This window comes from Geotrypetes seraphini, chromosome 5 (assembly GCF_902459505.1).
Source record: "Geotrypetes seraphini chromosome 5, aGeoSer1.1, whole genome shotgun sequence".
Taxonomy (NCBI): Eukaryota; Metazoa; Chordata; class Amphibia; order Gymnophiona; family Dermophiidae; genus Geotrypetes; species Geotrypetes seraphini.
In genome coordinates, this window is record NC_047088.1 from 147,950,730 (window position 1) to 147,971,693 (window position 20,964).

At 40.7% G+C, this 20,964-nt stretch overlaps 1 protein-coding gene across 1 annotated transcript; it reads right to left on the reverse strand.

Annotated features, from left to right (window-relative positions):
- Positions 1-740: 740 nt before the first annotated feature.
- Positions 741-19,212, reverse strand: LOC117361523 (cytotoxic T-lymphocyte protein 4-like). Its single transcript, XM_033946972.1, has 4 exons — positions 19,158-19,212; positions 12,272-12,622; positions 5,130-5,239; positions 741-2,220 (listed from the first exon to the last, which is right to left on the reverse strand). Exons 1-4 carry the CDS (start codon positions 19,210-19,212, stop codon positions 2,116-2,118), a joined length of 621 nt encoding a protein of 206 aa, XP_033802863.1. The 3' UTR covers positions 741-2,115.
- Between the last annotated feature and the right edge of the window lie 1,752 nt (positions 19,213-20,964).

The window sequence follows — 20,964 nt, forward strand, 5'->3', positions numbered from 1 at the left end:
ACATCCCAACATTTGTCTTGCATTCAACATGCTACACAGATTGGGTATAGACTTTGAGAACACTGCCCATAACATGCCCCTAAACCACTGTCAACACACTTTCAGCCGTTTTCTGTTTAGCTCTGAGCGCTTCTGAGATCACAGTTTAGACAGTTTGGGAGTTTATATGTCAATATGTGGGCTATCCATATTTGAAATGAGAATAGCACTTCTAAAATTGCCGCCATAACTTTTACATATAGCTAAGCACTTACCTATACGAGTGCAGCTGAATATACAAAAAATTTTGAAATGTCCAGTTTAGACATTTCAAATAATGTTGTAGACACAATGAAAATTTGAGCTTTATGAATATGGAATACTTAGACCAGGGCTGCCCAAGTCTGGTCCTCGAGGTTTTCTGGATATCCACAATGAATATGCATGAGAGAGATTTACCTGCACTGCCTTCTTGGTAAGCAAATCTATCTCATGCATGTTCATTGTGGATATCCAGAAAACCTGGTTTGCCAGTAGATCTCGAGGACTGGACTTGGGCAGTCCTGGCTTAGACAATTGCATCCATTTCATAAATCGGATCATCCAAATTAGGAACGGAGCAAAACATGGGACATGGATGTCTGTATGACAGCATTCTTTGAAAATGGCCAGTCTTTCCACTCAGTTCTGAATATTGGAGTGAGCTAATTTATAAGAATCATTACAAGTAATTAACAAATTCAGGCAAATAGTTTCTCTCAGTTTATTAAAGTACTTAATAGGAATAATACCTTTTTTTATTTTCATGGAAAATAGACTGTTAAAATAACAATATGCTGATATCACTTGCTCATTCTTCATTGGCACTCAGGTAACATTCATCTTTCATCAAAAGAAGAGATCCATCAGTATCCAGTAAGATACAATTACAATACAGTAGTACTGTATTTTGGCAACACAAAGATAATAACTGTATTTGGATGACACAAGCCTACTGATACCATAAAATAAGATCTTTACCACACTGAAATCTTATTATCTATAATCCTACAACTGCTGAAGAATTCTTGTTATTGTAAAGTATACGACATGAATAACATTCTTAAATGTATTACTGAACTGCAAAATTTGAAATGAGATTTTGTAATAATCCATTTAAAAATAAATTTTACAACAGAAAATAGGGAGTCTCCAGCTGTTAGATCAACATCTACAGTAGATGCTCATTGCAAAGCTATGCACTTTGATTACAAATTTATGGTCAGAAAGTTCTATGATGCACAGACTTCTCAATGATAGAGAACATTCCTTTGGCACGTAGACCAACAATACTAGTTGCATAAAGAGCTCACAAACAATGTTGATAACCATCAGCTTTGATTCCTAGCAGTGGTGCCAAGATCTGAAGCTATACAATCAAGACAGTATACTAGTACCAGTATGAGAATTAACATCAGTGCTCCAACTCATTAGTATAATGAAACTGGCCATTAATTAGATTCCCTTTAGATTCTTATAACAATCAAATTATAAGCAAGCATTTATCTTTAGTGTCTGCATTTGAAGCCATCCTTAAACCTGCCTTTGTATAATCAGTGTCAGCTACAAATAATGCTCATTTAATTAATCTTATAAAATAATAAGCCAAAAGCAAATGATCTTTTATGAAAAGTCATGATGAAATAAAAGACATATAGAGGAGGGTAATACAAAACCAACAGAATAATGTATTTTTTGCCAGATACTAGTGACCTGGATTGGGCACCGTGAGGATGGGTTAATGGGCTAAATGGACCATTGGTCTGACCCAGTAAGGCTATTCTTATGTTCTGATATTAGCTAATCTTCTAAATACTTCTCTGCTTTTTTCTAATTCCATGCCTAAAAATTGCACCTAATTCCAAATCTCCTATGTCCCTCACAAGGTCTCTTTAGCATTTATTGTTGGACTAAGTGCAGTATCTGCCCCAACTATTCATCGTTCTCCATCTCATTGTTACAATTCACATTTTATTTCTTACTTGATAGATGTATGATAGATTTTAGGGGTAAAATGACCAATTGCAGTCTTTACAGTATACATTAGCACATATAACATGCATCACAGTTTACTGTCTTCATGATACTCTATTACTGTCAGTTCTTCAGAATCTCATATGGGTGAACTTTTCTCTCTCTCTCAAGGTCAGCAAGAGGCATTTTCATATAGATCCCAGTGGCCGACCAGCTCTTACTTTGCATCTGTAAAAGCATGCAAAACAAAATATAAACACATTTAAAGAATCAGCAGTGCTAACAGCACAAATAGCATCTGAAAATAGTAGATAGAAGGCAAGCAAGGTGTATTTTAAAATTGTGCTATGGTATACAAAAATGTTTCAATAAAATAAACCAGGGGAATGGTTGGCATGTGTATGATATAACTTGCTTTCGTCTTTTTCTTACATTCTAGAAAACTAATACAGAATCACTCCCCAAAAAACAAAACCTGATGGCCCAGGACAAAAAGAAATAAAAGAGCAGGGATGTGTTTTTGGTGTCTGCATTCTGTTCATTACATGTTTAGGGTCCCTTCTGCTAATGCTTGGCACAAGCTAACAGACATTTGAGTGCGCTAAGTGCCACGTGGCCCATAGGTATAAAATAAGATGCATAGAATTTAATGCATGTTAATTCTGTTACCATGCACTAAGCTTAGTGAAAGGGTCCCTTTGTTAATTAGTATGCATTAAAATTTTGTAATGCTCATTAAGGTCCTCTTTTACTAAGCCGCGGTAGAGGTTTCTACCGCAGCTCAGGGCGCTAAATGCTCGGACGCTCTTAGGAATTCTATGAGTGTCAGAGCAATGTCGAAACATTTAGCACTCTGGGCTGTGGTAGAAAATTCTACCGTGGCTTAGTAAAAGGGGAGGGTGGGGGTAACATTTGTGTCAAGGCAAATTGCTCTAATGAAGCAAGAAACTTCTGAAAATTTGGGAAACAAAAGGCCAAATGATTTGAAAATGTTGGCCTTGTGCTCATTTCTAAAAATGAAAGACTATGAACATTTCAAGCATTTTCTTGGTTATGTGCTTTTCTCTTCTGAAACGTTTTTGTTTGGGTTTTTTTTAAAAGCAAATCAGTGTTTTACTGTTACTGTAGTAAGAATTTTTCTCCATTTTGTAGCAAACGTTTTTATCATACACAGAAGGGATGATTACCTTAGGAGTCCTTTTACAAAAGCTTAGCATGCCACATAGCATTCAGCACATGCTACACAACTTATGTTTATTAAATACAATTCTAGTCAATGTTTTATGTCTGTGTCTGTTGAATCTAAAATTGTAATCCTCTCGTAAAATCATATAATCATCAGCTTAATTCCAATCATCAGAAAATATGGAGTCCTAATAAATGAGCAGCACAAGTAGTTATGGTAAGGGACATTTACAGTAAATGAAAGGGAAAACAAAGCTAAAATTACAGAGACTGCAGTCTCTTCCCTGTGAGAAACACAAATGGGTTTGGTGGGTGAGTACATGTAGTAAAATGGATAGTGCAGGGTAGGAACTAGGGATGACATGGGGACAAATTTGTCCTCATCCCTACGGGAACTCAATATCCACGTCCCGTCCCTGCGAGTTCTGTCACTGTCCATGTCCCATTCCTGCAAGCTCAGCTTTAAGAGAACAAACCTCAAACATATGTGATTTTAAAATATTTGAGGCTTGTACAGATGAGGACAGAGCTTGCAGGAATGGGACGGGACAGGGACAGAGCTCGCAGGGGTGGGACAGGAATAGCGAGATCCCATGGGGATGGGGCAAATTTGTCTCTGTGTTATTCTCTAGCCAGAATTCAAATCCTGCTGATAGTTCTTGTGACCTTGGGAAAGGTCACTTCACCCTCCAGGTACAGACTTAGAATATGAACCTCTAATTGATAGAATAATATCTCTTATACCTGACTGTAACTTGTCTTGAGCTACCAATGAAAAAATGTCTTCTCAATAACATCAACAATTTCTCACCCTCCCATAAATATCTCTGTTTCTATGATTGGCTGAGGCACCCAGAGCAGGGAGGAGCCCGAGGCGCCTCAGCCAATCAGGGCCTTAGGCCCCCTCCCCGTGCATCGGTTGATGTGCTGGGGCATGGCCTAGGGCCACTATTGCATAGTGGCCAGCAGCAGCAGGAGGACTTTACACTTCCTCCTGATCCCGAAGAGGATCGAGGCCTAAGGAGTAGGAGGGACGAACACCCCTCCTGCTCCTGAAGATGGATCCTGGGGGCCTAAGGAGCAAGAGGGACTGGGCATCCTTCAGGTCCCAACATTCTTAAGGTACGCGGAGCAGGTGGGCAGGGCCCAGCCAGGGGTGGGCCGGTTAGGGGTGCGGCAATTGAACCAGTGGGGCTGGTGGAGAGAGGGAGGGCAATGGAGCAGGAGGGACTGAGTACCCTTCTTGCTCCCAACTTGTATGTACAGAGGGGGGGGTGTTGGGCCGGTAGATTGACTCTCCTGCTCTCTGCCAGCCCTGACTCTCTGCCTCCCCCGACTCTCCATGGGTTTGCACTGCAGTGAAGGGCAGCAGAGAGCAGGAGAGTTGGGGCAAGCAGGCAGGAGAGATATGGGCAGAGCAGGGCGGCGATTCGGGGAGAGATCCGGGTAAGAACATCGGAGTGGCAGGCAGGAGAGATTCGAGGCAGCAGGCAGCAGACAGCAGGGCCGGCAAAGAGCAGGGCTTTAAATGGAGCTGGAGAGTCAGAAAGCCGTTTACGACTGGTCCCCAGCAGTCGCTTTTGGGGTTGATCGGCCAGCCCAGTCAGATTGGAAATTTTCTTTAGTGAATCGCGTCCCTGTCCACTTTGCATGCGTTTCTTCTCATTTGCATGCATGGATCAGGAGGGGATCATTAAACACTTTAGTGAATCGGGTCAGAGGGGAATCAGGTCGCAAAGGGCTCGCAGACCGATAGATACATGATCGATTTGCTTAGTGAATCTAGCCCATAGTTCATACATCTCACTTCAACCTTTTGAAGAGTTCCATCCTTGTGGTCAAAGTGTGCTATTGCCTGCATCAAATGTGTGAATCCCTCCTTCCTTTTATTTCATCATAAGCCGTACTTTCATATTAACTATGACCACCCATTTTCATATGCTAAGACTGACCTTATTAATCAATATAATAATTGTCATAAGGATACTATAGACAGACAATCCCGTGATGACTGCTACCAGCTCTGTGGGGACCAGGGTGGGTTCTGTGCATGGCTCCGGCTCTGAAACAAAACAAGAAAACATTATTTATTCAGGTTATCTCTCAAAATTCACAAAGCCTCCCTTAAGAATATTAACATGAATTCCTAGACAGAATATTGTTCTTTATACATGTGTATACACACATACCCATTAGAAATATAACCAATTGCGAGGGGCTGCTGAAAAGTTCTCAGCCTAACCAAGAAGAGAATGATGTGGAGCCATAAAACTTACAAATTATTCCACACTTTTCTTGACACTTTTCATTTCATATCATTGTAACGAAAAGTGTCAAGAAAGTGTGAAATAACTTGTAAGTTTCATGGATCCTAGAAGATTTTATGTGGTTTGTTAAGTTTTAATATTATTTTAATATTAATAAAGTCCATCTCAGGAACATCATTTCTCCACTTTGTTTTTTGTATCTCCATATCGTTCTCTTCTTAACTGGGCTGAGAACTTTTTAACGGCCCCTCGTAAATGCTTGTATATTTATCACTTACGTGCGTTCTTGGTGCCTAGCTGCTGGCACTCTTCTTATAGAATTACTCGCTATGGGGCAGTATTATGAAAGAGTGTTAAGCAATTACTCATTAATTTTGTATACTTGCTTGCACAAATTTTGCCTGCAATTATATAACATGGTCAATCATGTGAAATGTAATTTAATAATTGGCTGTTAATTGAAGTTAATAGCCAACTATATGCTAAGTGGTGTTAATTGGTGCTTATTTACATCAAGAACATAAGAATAGACTTACTGGGTCAGACAAATGGTCCATCTAGCCCAGTAGCCCATCCTCATAGTGGCCAATCCACGTCACTAGTACCTGGCAAAAACCCAAAGAGTAACAACATTTCATGCTACTGATCTAGCAATGCTACTGATATAGTGGCTTCCCTTAAGTCTGTCTCAATAACAGACTATGGACTTTTCCTCTAGGAAATTGTCCAAACCTTTCTTAAAATCAGCTAAGCTATCCACTCTTACCACAACCTCTGGCAATTCATTCCAGAGCTCAACTGTTCGCTGAGTGAAAAAATATTTCCTCCTATTGGTAAAAGTATTTCCCTGTAACTTCATTGAGTGTCCACTAGTCTTTGTAATTTTTGAAGGAGTTAAAAATCAATCCACTTCTACCCGTTCTGCTCCACTCAGGATTTTGTACACTTCAATCATATCTCCCTCTCAGTCGTCTCTTTTCCAAGCTGAAGAGCCCTAACCTTTTTAGTCTTTCCTCATATGAGAGAAGTTCCATCCCCTTTATCATCTTGGTCGGTCTTCTTTGAACTTTTTCCAATGCCATTATATCTTTCTTGAGATAAGGAGACCAAAACTGAATGCAATACTCCAGGTGAGGTCACACCATGGAGTGATTCAGAGGCCTTATAACATTCTTAGTCTTGTTAACCATCCCTTTATTAATAATTCCTGCCATCTTGTTTGCTTTTTTGGCCACTGCCGCCCATTGGGTAGAAGGTTTCATCATACTGTCTACAATGATACCCAGATCTTTTTCTTGGGCACTAACCTCCAAGGTGGACACTAGCATCTGGTATCTGTGATTTGGGTTATTCTTCACTAAATAGCAATTATGCACCCAACTGTTCTTAGCTGCTAATCTAGAAGTTTGACATGCAAATTCTATTACATGCAAGTTCCAGGGGATGTGGATGTGGGAGGGCCATGAGATAAGCATGCATGTTATAAAATACTAACAGTTAGGCCCACATTTAGGTGCAAGCATTTAAACCAGCTTCCAACATGATATAAGTGTTTGCACCTATACCTAGGTATGACACTGCAGATTTAAGCTGGTATTTAAAACAGCAGTTCCATGCAGAACTGCCATCATAGAACTCACATGTAGCTCACATCATCTAGGCACTTAAATTGTGGTATTCTTTCTTGAATCTTAGCAAATAGTTAAGGATAGATTCTATAAATGGTGCCCTAGTTAGGTGCTGCTAGGTGCCATAATTGAGGCCACCTAGTGACGCCTAACTAAAACACATGCCTAACCTAAATTAAATCAATTAGCATAAATGGCATGGTAATTGACTGTTGATAGAGGACTGCACCTTAACTTTGGTCTTTGATCCAAAAAAAAGCTGGACTCTCCTTGCTACTATTTGACTACAGCACCTTTATTGAGCTAAGTAACTGGAGGGACAAGTGATTAATTTTTTCATTCTCTGTTCAGGTCAGTGGGTTAGGCATTCGGGGCATTGCAGGACAGTGAACTTTTTATCTTCCACTTTTATATATATTTATTTATTGCACACTGTTTGCACTTGACTTGCATTTTAAAGCACACAGGAGCATCCAGATGATGGTATGCAGCTGGCAGTGAGTGGTAATCTCTGCTCAGTGTTTGCTGGCTTTGCTATTCTAAGCACCAGAGCTTCTCTTCGAGTTGCTCTTTAAAGCTTTCATACTCACGCTGAGGGTGCTCCTTATCTTAAAAATTTAGATTTGAGGTTTGTATATTTTTGGTAGAGTCTAGGGAGTTAACTTTCTGCAGTATCCTAGGGCACGCCCAACTTATATTTTGGTGTCTTTTAAGGATATTTTGTATTGGGGTTTTTGCTATGGTAATTGACTGTGCTATTGAAGTTAATTGAATAATTCATTAAAAAAATTAAAATTAAAAATTAGGTACAGAATTCCACATGGCGCCTAGTGATGCCTAGGTGGAGGCGCCTTTCGATGCCTACCTGAAAAATAGGCATGGTTAGGGGCAAAGAATAGTTGTGGTTGACTTAGGCATTGTCAGGCATCAGAGATAGGCACCAGTAAATTAAGCCCAGTAAAACTTGGCCTAATATACCAGGGCCTACCTCCAAGATACCTAGTGATGCCTAAGTATGCCTAGATGCCGCTAGGAAGAATTCTATAAAGTTTATAGAATTCTGCCTAGTATATAGTTCATAGTATAGTATATAGTATAAACGTTGCCTAGCGGTTGATTGACAGCTGTGTCGAATGGCACCTACAATGTAGGTGCCGCTAGGTGCCGTTTATAGAATCATGCCCTTAATGCCCCAAAACAGACTACCATGTGACTGCATTAATGGGTTTTGCAGTAGTTTGCCTGTTACCACACATTAAACCTGAAGTTACTGAATTCTTCAGAGGATTTCTGTCTGGTTATATGGCATGGGCAGAGGGTGGGCATAGAAGCATGAGCTAGCTTGTGCTAACGCAGAGTTAACTCTCAGCAGGTACCGCACATTAACACACAACCTGCAATTAAAAATACTGGAAATGCCCCTTCTTGATTTAGTTGTTAGTTTTGGGCTTGCTGCACATCAAAATCCTATGTTAAAATGTGTTACGCCCAAAATATACTTTAGTAAAAGAGCTCCTATATGTGCCAATAAATAAATTCTGGTATTAAGAATAAAGCCTGGTATTAACTCTAGATGTTGCTACACATGAAGTAGCCTATAATATACAATTGATATTGATATAATCTTGAGTGTGTTTATATATTTTTCAATAATTTGATTATGAGCACTTTGTGAAAAATGTTGACCTGCTTGGATGTACCGACATCCAAAACCAGTGGTTCCCAACCTCTGGGTTACAAAGCTGTGGTGGTTCAGAGACTAGTCATAAAATACAGAAAAGGGAAAGAAAACAAAGCCATTTACCCCAGACAATGGCCACTATCTGAATAAAACTTAATTGGACCTATCTGATATTTAGCAGCCCTATCTAGATGGTGCTATGTAATATCATTGCAAACCAACTCAGAACTATCCACGATATTCAATCTACTAACCAGGTCGCTATCTGAACAGGGCTACCAGATTTTACTATTTTAAAATCTGGACCCATGGTCCGGTCCCCAGGCCTTCCCAGTTACACCCAGCTCCGCCCTGTTCTGCCCATACCCCGCCCCATTCCTCCCCAGCCCCGCCTCCCCAGCCCCACCCCCTCAATCTGTCCTCGTGCTTGGAGCCACGTTAGGAGGGCATCTGTGCGCATGCACACGACATCGCCACATTGCATCCGCGCAGGCGCAGATGCCTTCCCGACGCAGTTCCGAGCTGGAAGGTTTTCAAAACCTAGACAAAGAGGACATGTCCAGGGAAATCCAGACATCTGGTAACCCTATATCTGAGTGAATTTAGGACAGCAAAAATAAACTTCCCTACCTTTATCTGGTTAGCTATATGGATAGCAGACTGACTATTTTTGCTATCCAGATACTCAAGCACCAGTTACTCTCCAGACACTACAAACAAAGGTTCTCTGAAAGACCGCAAGAAACCCTGATCTCTGAGGGAGAATGCAAATAAAGTACTGATGTGTTTGAAACATTTCAAGAATATTTCTTCATTGCAAGATAAGTTGAATATTTATGATTATATTATATGTGTCTTTGGCCCTTGTGTGACTGTTTATTTCTAGACAGCATTTTCTATGAAGAGGATATATCATATTTTCACATTTTGATTATCCTTTGGTCACTACTTGAGTGGTGCATATGAACAAACACACTTGTGGGATCCCATGAAGGTATGTGGTACAAAGTAGCAAAAGTAAGCCAATTGTAGCATCATGGCTATTACTAGAGCTGTACTGAAGAAAGGAGAGGACTCACTTTCACATTAATTTATTATTGGTAAAATTGTCTTTATTTGCATTCTCCCTCAGAGATAACGTTTTTTGTGGTCTTTTGGAGAACTTTTATTTGTGGTTTGCGTGATCATTCTTCAATCTGGCTCAGATTTGCTTTGGCCACAGTGGCTGGTATGTAGAAAAATGCCAACTGCTTAGGCTGAATATCAGGCAGAAAGATCCTTCAAAAGGCTAATTCGTGCTGACTGGAAGCTGCAGGACGCATGGAGTTAAGATCAATATGGCTGTGTGGGCTGAAAACAGCTGCAGCCCTGGAAGTGGAAATAATAATAATAACAGTTTATATACCGCAATACCGTGAAGTTCTATGCGGTTTACAAAAAATGGTATGGCCATGAGAGATGGATGGGGTAGGAGCTATATTTGCTGTGGGAAGCTGGAGCAATGATATCAGCATCAGTATCTAGGGACCAGGAACAGTGACGTAGTAAAGGGGTGCGGGGGGTGACATCTGCCCTGGGTGCGGTCTTCCGAGGGGTGTGGAGGCAACCCTCCTCCTCTCCGCACCCTGCTCCATACTTGCCCACTCACTCCCCTTACCTCGCTTACCTTCCCCCATACCTTTTAGGCGCGCTCTCTGATATCACTTCCAAGAACCGCACCTAGGAAGTGACGTCAAAGGGAGCCGACACCAATGTGGGTAGCATGCTGCTCACGCCAGAAAAGTTTAAAAGGTACGGAGAAAGGGAAGGGGGCATGCGTGCAGCAGGGGGCGGGGGAGGGGCACCTCTCCCCCCCACAGGCGCCACTCATCCTTACTACACCACTGACCAGGAAGTACCACAGGTCCAACAGCAATAGATGAGGGGAGATAGAGACAATGGGAATGGTGGGGATGTGCTACAAAGCTGAGAGATTGGTAGGGCTGTGAACAGAGGTTAAGAAGTGGTGGATGCCAAGAAAGAGAAGGAAAGACAAAAAGAGTATAATGTTTATGGGTAGAAGGAAGGAATGAAAAGAAAAGACTATAGGACTGGGGAGATGAAAATGGATGGGATTTGATTTACTACCTTTGTATGGTTACAGTCAAGCCATTTACATATTATATATAATCTCACTGTTGTTCTTCACGTCAACCCTCTCCTTATTGTTTTTTCCTTATTTGTTCTTTTCTTTACTAATTTGTAATTCCTCTCTTTCCCCTCTTGTTTTTACTTCTGTTCGTCTGGTGTATGTCTTTGTTTTTACTAACCAATAACAATGTTTTGTTTTTAACCTTTTGTTTTGTGCCATTGTATGCCGATAATGAATTTTATTGTATTTTATTGTATACCACTTTGAATTTTGGCTTAAGCGGTATAAGAAACCTCTGCAGGTACATATTTTGTACCTGGGGCAAGGGAGGGTTAAGTGGCTTGCCCAGAGTCACAAGGAGCTGCAACGGAAATTGAACCTGGATCCCCTGGCCATTGCACTAACCATTAGGTTACTCTTCAACATACTGTAAGTAGAAAGAGTGATTGGGCTGGGAAGCCCAGGAGGAGAGAGAATATGGCAAGAGATTCTGTATCAGTGTCATATCAAGGTCATTAAGAACAAAATGTACCTAAAACCTTAATCTACTGTGCTTGTTTGCTACACCATACAAAACTGCTATTAGAATATCAGAAAACAGGCAAGAGAAATAAAAATGATACCCCCCCCCACACACACACACACACACCTGAGATTTAGCACTGTTTAACAAGTCAGTAATAACTGCTGGCTGCTTAAATAGTATTTAGCTGGATAACTGCGAATACACAGTGGGAGATAGACTGCTCAATATTTGCAGTTAATGCATAGCAGCTGACCAACTACCGTATGTCTCACAATAAAGCTGGTTAATACCTATTATTCATCAGGTTTAGCAATTAAACTAGGCCACATAAATACTAGGCCTATCTTTAACTGCTAGGAACTTAACTGGATAGTGCTGAATATTAACTTAACCAGTTGAGTTCCAGTGGCCAAAAATGAACCCAGAAAATATAATAGCAATTGCCACACACAGCTCAGAATTGAATTTCCAGGTTATGAGGCTGCAGCGGGCTTTAACCTCGCTGTCCGTTACTGATGAATGTCAACACTGATATGCAGTGACGGGGCGCATGGAGAGGTTGAGGGGCCACAGTCTGCATGTCGGCTCCGCCAGCCCCCTCACCCTCTGATGTCAATTTCCTGTTCTGGGGCAAGGGACTGGCAGAGCCAACAGATACATGCATGCAGACCACAGCTACTCCATGCAGCCCTCACTAGAGGAGGGGGATGCTCTGGCCGGAAGAGAGAGTGCTCTGCCCTGTGCATAGCTTAGGAAACATGGTAGGTCTTTATTCTGTAAAAAATATAAATTTAAATGAGTTAAAAAAAATCTGAGCTCCAAATATCTCCATACAAATCGGTTTGATAGATGTCCACTTACCACTAACATAGATCAGAGTTTCATTGCCTATGCTGGTGCGATATGGTGGAGGATACATGATCTCCAGCCTGCATGCATATCTGCCGGTGTCTGAAGTTTGTAGCCCCATGAGAGTCAGGGTTACATTATTTGGGCCAGGTACCCCATGGCACTGAATGATATTTTTAGTGGTAAAAGGCTCATATTGTGTTGTGTAGGATGAGGCGCACATCACAGAAGACTTATCATCTGTTCCCTTGAGCAAAGTCACACGAATCTCTGTCACTTTGCCAGTGAACTTATAGCCACAAACCAGAGTGGCATTCCCTTGCCTGTTGGATACTATCACTGGTGGCTGGATCACTTTGATGGCTGGAAGAAACAATATATATAGTAGAATGCTTTAATAGACATATCACAATTATAATGTTTCCAAGCAGTTCAAATTCTACAAGATATGATGTATGCAATTAGTCTGTGAACTATTGTGAGAGGATGTAGTCAAAATGATTAATAATTATAGTAAATTTATTGTAGCCTGCTAATGCCCAACAATTGAAGGTTCAAAGCGATCAGTGGTGTAGTAAGGGGGAGGTGGACCGCCCCACCCATCCTCCTCTCTGCCCCATGCTACTTCCCAGCTCCCCCCCACACACACACACACTGCCATATGTGTGCACCGCTTCCCTTACCCCGTACCTCTGTAATGTTCCTGGCAACCCCCTGCTGTCGCTCCAGCATCGACTCTTCCTCCGACATCACTTCCTGGACCCACGCCTAGGAAGTGACATCAGAGGAAGAGTTGACACTAGCACGTTACAGAGGTAGGGGGGAAGGAAAGCGAAGCGCACGTGGGAGGAGGGGGTGGGGGAGGAGTGGGTTGAGGTGGGGGATGGAGAAGAGGGTGGGGGAAGGGTGCCACCGCCCCAGGCACCTCTCATCCTTGCTATGCCACTGAAAGCGATTAACAAAAGAAGAAAAGGAAAAAAAAGAGAAAGAAAAGTCATAAATTATAATAAATATTTTCTAAATAAGGGCTTTTTATAGCCATGGTAGCGATGCTGCCATGGTAAATGCATCAAAGCCCATAGGAATTAAATAGGCTGCGGTGCATTTACTGCAGAAGCATCACTACCACAGCTTTTTAAAAGGGGGCCCTAAGTAAATCTTAAGGTTTTTACAGAAGGTATCTTAAAATAATAATGCACATAACCAAAAGCAAACTGCCTGATGGCTAAGAGTCACAGAAATTTTTCTTAAAGCATATCCCTGAGAAAGATGGGAATAGAACTAGAAATAGATTTCTAGTCCTAGATTCTCTTTGGTTAGCAGGGAATGAAAGTCAGCTCAAGAAATATTCTGGAGTGGATCCTTCAAACATTTTAAATACTATGCATGCTCATTTAAATGAGATATGGGCCTCAATAAATAAATAGGTTTCTGGAGGAAAAGTCTATGAACTTTTAGCCAGGTAGACTTAGGGTTTCCTAGCTATTATTTGTGGGCATAAGCAGCAGGGAAGAGATCTTCCACCAGCGTCATGAGCCTAAATCACAGAGAATTACACAAGACAAATTTGTCCCTGTCCCCACAGGATCTATCTCCATCCCTGTCCCGTCGAGTTATGTCCCTGTCCCTGCCCCATCCCTGCAAGCTCTATTCTCATCTGCACAAGCCTCAAACACAGGAATGGAGCAGGGACAGAACTCGCAGGGATGGGGACAATTTTGTCCCTGTGTCATTCTCTACATGCATCAAATCCCCTAGCATGATACCTGAGTAAATTGCAGGTAACCTAGATTGACCACTGTCTGATTCAGGATGCTGGATTTGATGGGCCATTGGTCTGACCCAGCATGACACTTATAACGCATGACTATAAAAATGTATTAGTTTCCGTCCATTGTGAAATACCTATCTCCATTACCAATGCTAGAATAGCTAAGAATTGATGCTTTTTAAAATATATATATTGCACTGATACGTAAAACAGTGACCATTTATTTTTAAATTGTGAAAGCCTTCCTAAAGGTTGGAGTGCATTTTTCTTTTGAAAGTAACTACTGCATTTCTATCTGTTTGTTAGACTGTTTTTTTTTTTTTAATTAGTTTTTATGCCTGTATATGGAATTTCTATGTATTTTTAAAATATCAGTATCTGATTTTTATGTTTTATTTATAGGACAAAGCAATTACAGCATAGCTGTTGCTTTTAAACACAGTGCGTTACAGTTTTACATCTCACATTCAATTGCATTAGTAATATTTCAGTGCTGTATTGTTATTATGTGGGATTCTCCAGTATGGGCCTGACTCTATATATGGTGCTAGAAATCGGCACCAATTAGAATGTTGGCTAGTGCAATTCTATAAGATGCACGTACCTTTTATAGAATCACTCTAAATGCCAGCGCATTGCTTAACTTTTAAGTGCACCAATTTAGGCCAGTTAAAACCATGCCTAAAAACCTGCGCCTAAGTTGTGCATGGATCAGGCATATTCTATAACAAAGTGCATAACTTTTAGGAATATCCATTATCTGCCCCTGGCAACACCCCACTTTTCAAATTCACACACTGCGACTGGCGCATACTTTTTATAGAATCGTGCTGTCCAAGTTATGTGGGCAATGTATAATTAGTGCCAATTAGTATCTATTACAAGGTATTAATTGCCAGTTATTGACACCAATTAGGCCAATTAATCGAGCTGTGTGTGCAAATTAGGTGTGTGCCCCAATTTGCACGCATAACTTAAGGCGCCATATACAGAAGTTTCAAGTTTCAAGTTTCAAGTTTACCTTTATTTGATGAATCGCTTATCACAGTACCTAAGCGATGTACAATTAAAAACCATCAGGGTGTGGTAATACATTTAGTTTCTAATAATCAAATAATAGACAGACATACATTTAGTTTATAAAAATCACTTTAAAAAAAACGACAAAGATTGACGAACATGAAGGGGTGGGAAGAAAGGGAAGAAGTTACAATTTTGTTATTTATAAAGGTTTAAACATTCAAGGGTAGAGCACATTAGGTAGACATGGGTTAAGATGGAATAGAAGAGAATGGAAAACTTAAAAAGACTATGTTTTATAGATCAAATGCGTCCTGAAATAAATATGTTTTTAAAATTTTCTTAAACGCAACAAGGTCTTTTTCGATTTTGATAAAATTTGGAAGGGAGTTCCACAGTGTGGGCGCTTTTACAGAGAATATATCATTGCGTCTGGTGCCTATGATTCTTAATGAAGGGACTGAAAGCAAATTTAAAGAAGAAGATCTTAAGGAACGAGCAGATTTGTATGGGATAATTAATTTTGCAATAAATTGGGGTTCGTTGAAGCATAATGTTTTGTAAACCAAAAATAATATTTTAAAGGTAATTCGGTGGGTTATAGGAAGCCAGTGAGATTTAATGAGTAAGGGGGTGACATGATCGAATTTCTTCGCATTGAATATTAATTTTACTGCTGTATTTTGGATGATTTGGAGACGTCTATTTTCTTTTTGAGTTATGTTAATAAAGAGAGCATTGCAATAGTCCAGTTTGGAAATAATAAGAGAGTGAATTAAAATATTAAGTGATTTAGCTTCCAGAAAAGTAGAAATTGAGCGTAAGAGACGTAATCTGTAGAAACAGGATTTAACTATTGCGCTGATGTGGTCATGAAAAGATAGATCAACATCTATTATTACGCCGAGGATTTTCAACTTAGATACTGATTCTAGTGGAATGTTATCAAGAATGAATGGTGTTTTTTGAAATATGTCTCCTTTCCAGTTGAAAAGCATGGTTTTTGTTTTTTGGGTATTTAAAGCCAGTTTGTTATTATTTAACCAGGTTTTTATTTTTTCTAATTTATCAGTGATAGTTTTTATTTCTTCGGTGTTTTCTGGATTGAGAGGGTGCAATAGTTGAATATCATCAGCGTATGAAAATGTTGTGAATCCTAGTGACTGTGACATGGTGATAAGTGGGGATAAGAAAATGTTAAATAGTAGAGGGGATAATATTGATCCTTGTGGAACTCCGGAAGATAAAGAAAAGTTTTCAGAATAGGACTCATTGAATTTGACTCTCGAGATTCGGTTTGAAAGAAAGGATGTTAACCACTGTAAGACTTGGCCATCAATCCCTAGTGATTGCAGACGATTAAGGAGAATTTCATGATCTATGGTATCGAAGGCTGCGGATAGATCTAAAGAAAAAAGTGCTACGGATTTATGATGGTCAAGAAAGTAATGAATGTTTGTAACTAGACCAATCATAGAGTATTCTGTGTTGTGATATTTTCGGAAACCTGTTTGGTTGGGGTGTAATGCATTAGTGGATTCGATGAATTCCGAAAGCTGTTCAAAAACCAATTTTTCTGTCAATTTCATTAGGAATGGTAAGTTTGAAATGGGGCGATAGAATTTGGAGGTTTGTGGATAATGAAAGATTGCAGTATCCTTGAGAGCATTCAGGTCTCAAGAAAAGTTAAGTCAATCTTGTTCAGCATTTTGATGCATCTACAGTAGAATCTCAGCTATCTGACACCCATGGGGTATGTGGATACAGGATAACTGTTTTCCAAGTTGATTGAGAGTTCTCCCTCCCTCCTTCCCTGAAGCATCAGAACAGCAGCAGTCCTGAACCACAAAGCCCTCCTTCCGCCCTCCCTCAAGTCCTAAGGGGGCAGAAGCAGGCGGCAGTCCTGAGCTGCAAACTCCCTCACACTGTCCCTCCCTCCCTCCCTTACCCAAAGGTCAGCAGGAAGCAGCCTCAAAATAGGTTGCTTGCAGCCAGCAGGACTTTGCCTCTGATGCATCGACACTGGTGTTTCAGGGCAGGAGGGAGGGGGTTCATGTCTCAGCTGCTTCGGGGCTTGGGGGCTTGAAGGAGGGAGGGAGGGGGAATTTCTGGCTCAGGACGCTGCCATGCTGGTCGGTAAGGAAGGGGGTACATGTTTCAGCTGTTTCATGGCTTCAAGGAAGGAGGGGGATTTGCAGCTCAGGACACTGCTGCGCTGGTGCTTTGGGTTGGGAGGGATGAGGGCTCATGCATCAGCTGCTTCAGGGCTTGAGGGAGGGAGGGAGGTTTGCGGCTCAGGACCGCTGTCACCGAAGCTTCAGGGGACTTTTTTTTTTTCAGCGTCGATTTTTGTGCCGGTTGGGTGAGAGTGCTGGTTAACCGAGAGCCGGCTAACTGAGATTCTACTGTGCTTTGATTGTTCCCAATATCAGCAGAACAACATACTCCTGTAAACAACCAACGAAAGGGGTCGCCATTTAGAATATTTATCTGATTAAGTTTGAGAGTTAACTGAATAAATTATATATCAACCTTGAGGGCTTGTCATCAGTTAACTTTTGGCTGGATAAATCTACATGTAACCAAAAAGGAAAAATGTCCCAACAATTACGTAAAACTAGGGTCTCCTTTTACTAAGGTGCACTAGCGTTTTTAGTACATGCAGGAAATTACCACGTGCTATGCTTCTAGAACTAATGCCAGTTCAATGCTGGCATTAAGGTCTAGCGCGTGCGGCAATGTAACGTGTGCTATTCCACGCGTTAAATCCCTAGCGCACCTTTGTAAAAGGAGCACTAGGTATTGAACTAGGGCAGCTGACTGAAGTGGAGTAGCAAAGAGCAACTGCAGTTCACGCAAACCAATAGGCTCAACAACCACACAAACATAAAAGAACCATCAGCCTGTACTTTTACCCACAGGAAGAGGGGGCACTTCCAACTATTCCACTGGCAGGTAAATAGGTGTTTGGAAATTGCCCTCGTCAGATTTTACTGTAAATAAAGTTTAACATTTAAGATATATGATAGCCAATATGCATTATTACAGGCTTGTTCTGGGAGGCATAGAATTTAGTTGATCATGATTGCTGAATTTATCAAAATCTCAGGGGAGTGCTGAGGGGCTTTAATGTTAATTGAGGGAGGTGCATGGCTGAGAATTTACCTAGAACACCTAATACACTCATAACTGGCCCTGGCCAAAAGTCAATAGGCTATGAAGAGACAGGATCAGAGATATGCGATATCAGTTTTCTTTTAACAGGAGAGTACTGAAATTCATTGCTGTCCAGTTTTAACCTGCTGCTCTATTTATTTCTTTATTGAGATTTGGCTCTTTCCTCAGAATGAGTTACATTCAAGTACAGAAGATATATTGAGCGGCACCGACTAAATCAGTCATGACTCCGAATATTCAGCTGAAATTATCTTTAACTGGATTTGGCAGTGCTGAATACACAACAAAACTGGATCAGCTAGCTATTCCTGGCAATCTTCAGTCAGCTGGGATTATTCTACCATTTTTTGAAATACTTGCAAAAAAAAACAAACAAAAAAACCCCCACAAGACCAAAACAGTAAAGGGATATGGTTTTGTAGACCATCTTTTGTGTAGTTATACAACCACACTCAAAACGGTTTACTTGCAGACACTTCAAGCATTTTTCCCTATCTGTCCCGGTGGGCTCACCACGTCATTTATTACCAAATATGCATTCAAAAAACTTTACCATAGCATATTGTAACTGCTTTATAAATCTTATTCTTAAACAGCCCTTTATGTACACAGAATTTGGTTGTATTGCAAACGGAAATAATAAAATGAAAGGGAAAAAAGGTTATTTATCAAAATAGATATGCTTTCAAGCATTGACAGTTAAAAAAAGTATCTGTTTTCCTTTATTCTTCCCTGTCTTTGCTGTCTTGCATTACCCAGCATCATATTGCTTTATTCTTACGAAGATTAAAATTAGCTCATGATTAATGTTTATTCTCCAGTGTCTGGTTTCTAAATGAGTAAGTCTTAGCATTATACAAAAATAAAGAGCAGATGAAACTGTGAAAATGTAAATTCTCCTTTCACCCTCCATCTCTTTTATCAACCCACCTTTGGAGACACCAGCAGATGCACTCAAGACCACGGTGAGCAGTAAGGTAAGCATCCCAATGCCGAGGTACAGCCAAGAACTGAGAAATCCTCTGTTGCCTCCTGTTCAAGTACAGCAGGAAAGAATGTGGTGTGTATTATTCTGATTTGGAGGAATCAGGTCAAAACCTTCCAGGATATTGACGTTATGAATTCTGTTTGAAATCACACCAGCTCTGCACATATATAGCTGCAATTACACAAAGCTACCTGAAAAGGTGCATGAGGCGTTTGTTTTGGTCTTACGAGAAAGGAAGCAGTGGGTTAGAAACCGAGCAGCCACAGTTAACCTCAAAGCGCCTATTATGGAAATAAACATTAACGAAACAAACCAGCTAGCAAATGGAAACTTTATATTCAAATTGAATCTCTCATACATTCTTTTTTTTCTAGGAAATCATGGAGTGGCAGCCTTAGGTTTAACTTTATCCCCTCTCTTCCACTGAATTCTCCCTAATGCCACCCCTGCCCCAGCTTGCTAGCTGTGGCCTCTTGCAATCTGCACATTGATGAAGAATTAGATACCCATTATTCCCTGGGGCTGCCCCTGAAAGGAGCATGGAACTCTTGCTAGAAACCACACATTAGATGTGGGCATCCTCTATGCAATGGTATGCTGAACTATGTGCTCTTACTGTACCAGGGAAGGAGTCTTCCTCCACACTTTCCCACTTAAGGACTCCCCACAGCAGGAGGTACCTCCAAACATACCTGAGCTAGTAAACCCCCCTTTTATCTCCAGAAGTAAGTTTACCCCCATTTGCTGCTCCAGGACAGCTCATAGAAGCTGGTCCACACTCCCTACTATAGCTGGCATACCCGAGCATCAAACAGAATGCCTTCTCCATTCTGGGCCACCATTGCTGTTAATGTTGTTGGTCATTTGTGGGAGTCATGAATGTCTTGAGGGCCCCAGGAAATGCCAATGCACTAGATGAAGCAAGATGAAGCAACAGCAAACCACAGCAAAGATGATCAAGGGTGCTATAACTCTTTATTGACTCAAAATGAGCTGACAAGTACAGTATCTGTTTCGGCCCTCTGGCCTGCATCAGGGGTTTTATTATCCAAAACAATCTTATTAGATGTAGAATTGTCTGCTCACAAGAACCTTATCAGCTTGCTTATTTGGTTACATATTTGAAGTGCCTAATAGAATCTGCCTGATAGTGCCACAATGACACTATTAGGCAGATTTTTTTAGTTTTTCATACACCACATATGAACTTAGCACTTCGGATATGCAACCAAATAAGCAAGCTGAGGTTTTTGTGAGCAGACAATCTACATCTAATAAGATTGTTTTGGATCAATAAGACCCCTGATGCAGGTCAGAGGGCCGAAACACGTACGTGTTGGATCATTTTGAGTCAATAAAGAGTTGTAGCATACTTGGTCAGCTTTGCTGTGGTTTACTATGGCCCCAGGAAACAAACATATTCCCATGGAAGCACTCATCATAATTAAGCCAGGCCCACCTTTCATAATCCTTATGGGTCCCCCAAATTATGTTTACATATACTAGCAGCACCCTGGGATGTATCCCTTCTGTTCCCATTGTTTTGTTTACTTGTAGTTCAGATAGCTTCTTATGAACCCAGGCTTCTGAAATTCATTGAAGGTCTTCCTCACTTCCATTTCTCTAGGTCCTTGTTTTCTAAAACCCTAATCCCAATCCTATACAGAACAGATATTTGTTAAGCACTTTATCTTCCATCAGTTTCTCCATATTCCTCCCCTTCACCCTTGAGTCTCACAATGCTACTTA

Excerpts from the sequence above, each read along its gene's own strand:
- LOC117361523 (XM_033946972.1), bottom strand. The coding sequence starts at position 19,212 with ATGCTTACCTTACTGCTCACCGTGGTCTTGAGTGCATCTGCTGGTGTC. Across the intron at positions 12,623-19,157 it reads ATCTGCTGGTGTCTCCAAAG|CCATCAAAGTGATCCAGCCA; the intron begins GTGGGTTGATAA and ends TGTTTCTTCCAG. Across the intron at positions 2,221-5,129 it reads TTATTATATTGATTAATAAG|ATGCAAAGTAAGAGCTGGTC; the intron begins GTCAGTCTTAGC and ends ATGCTTTTACAG.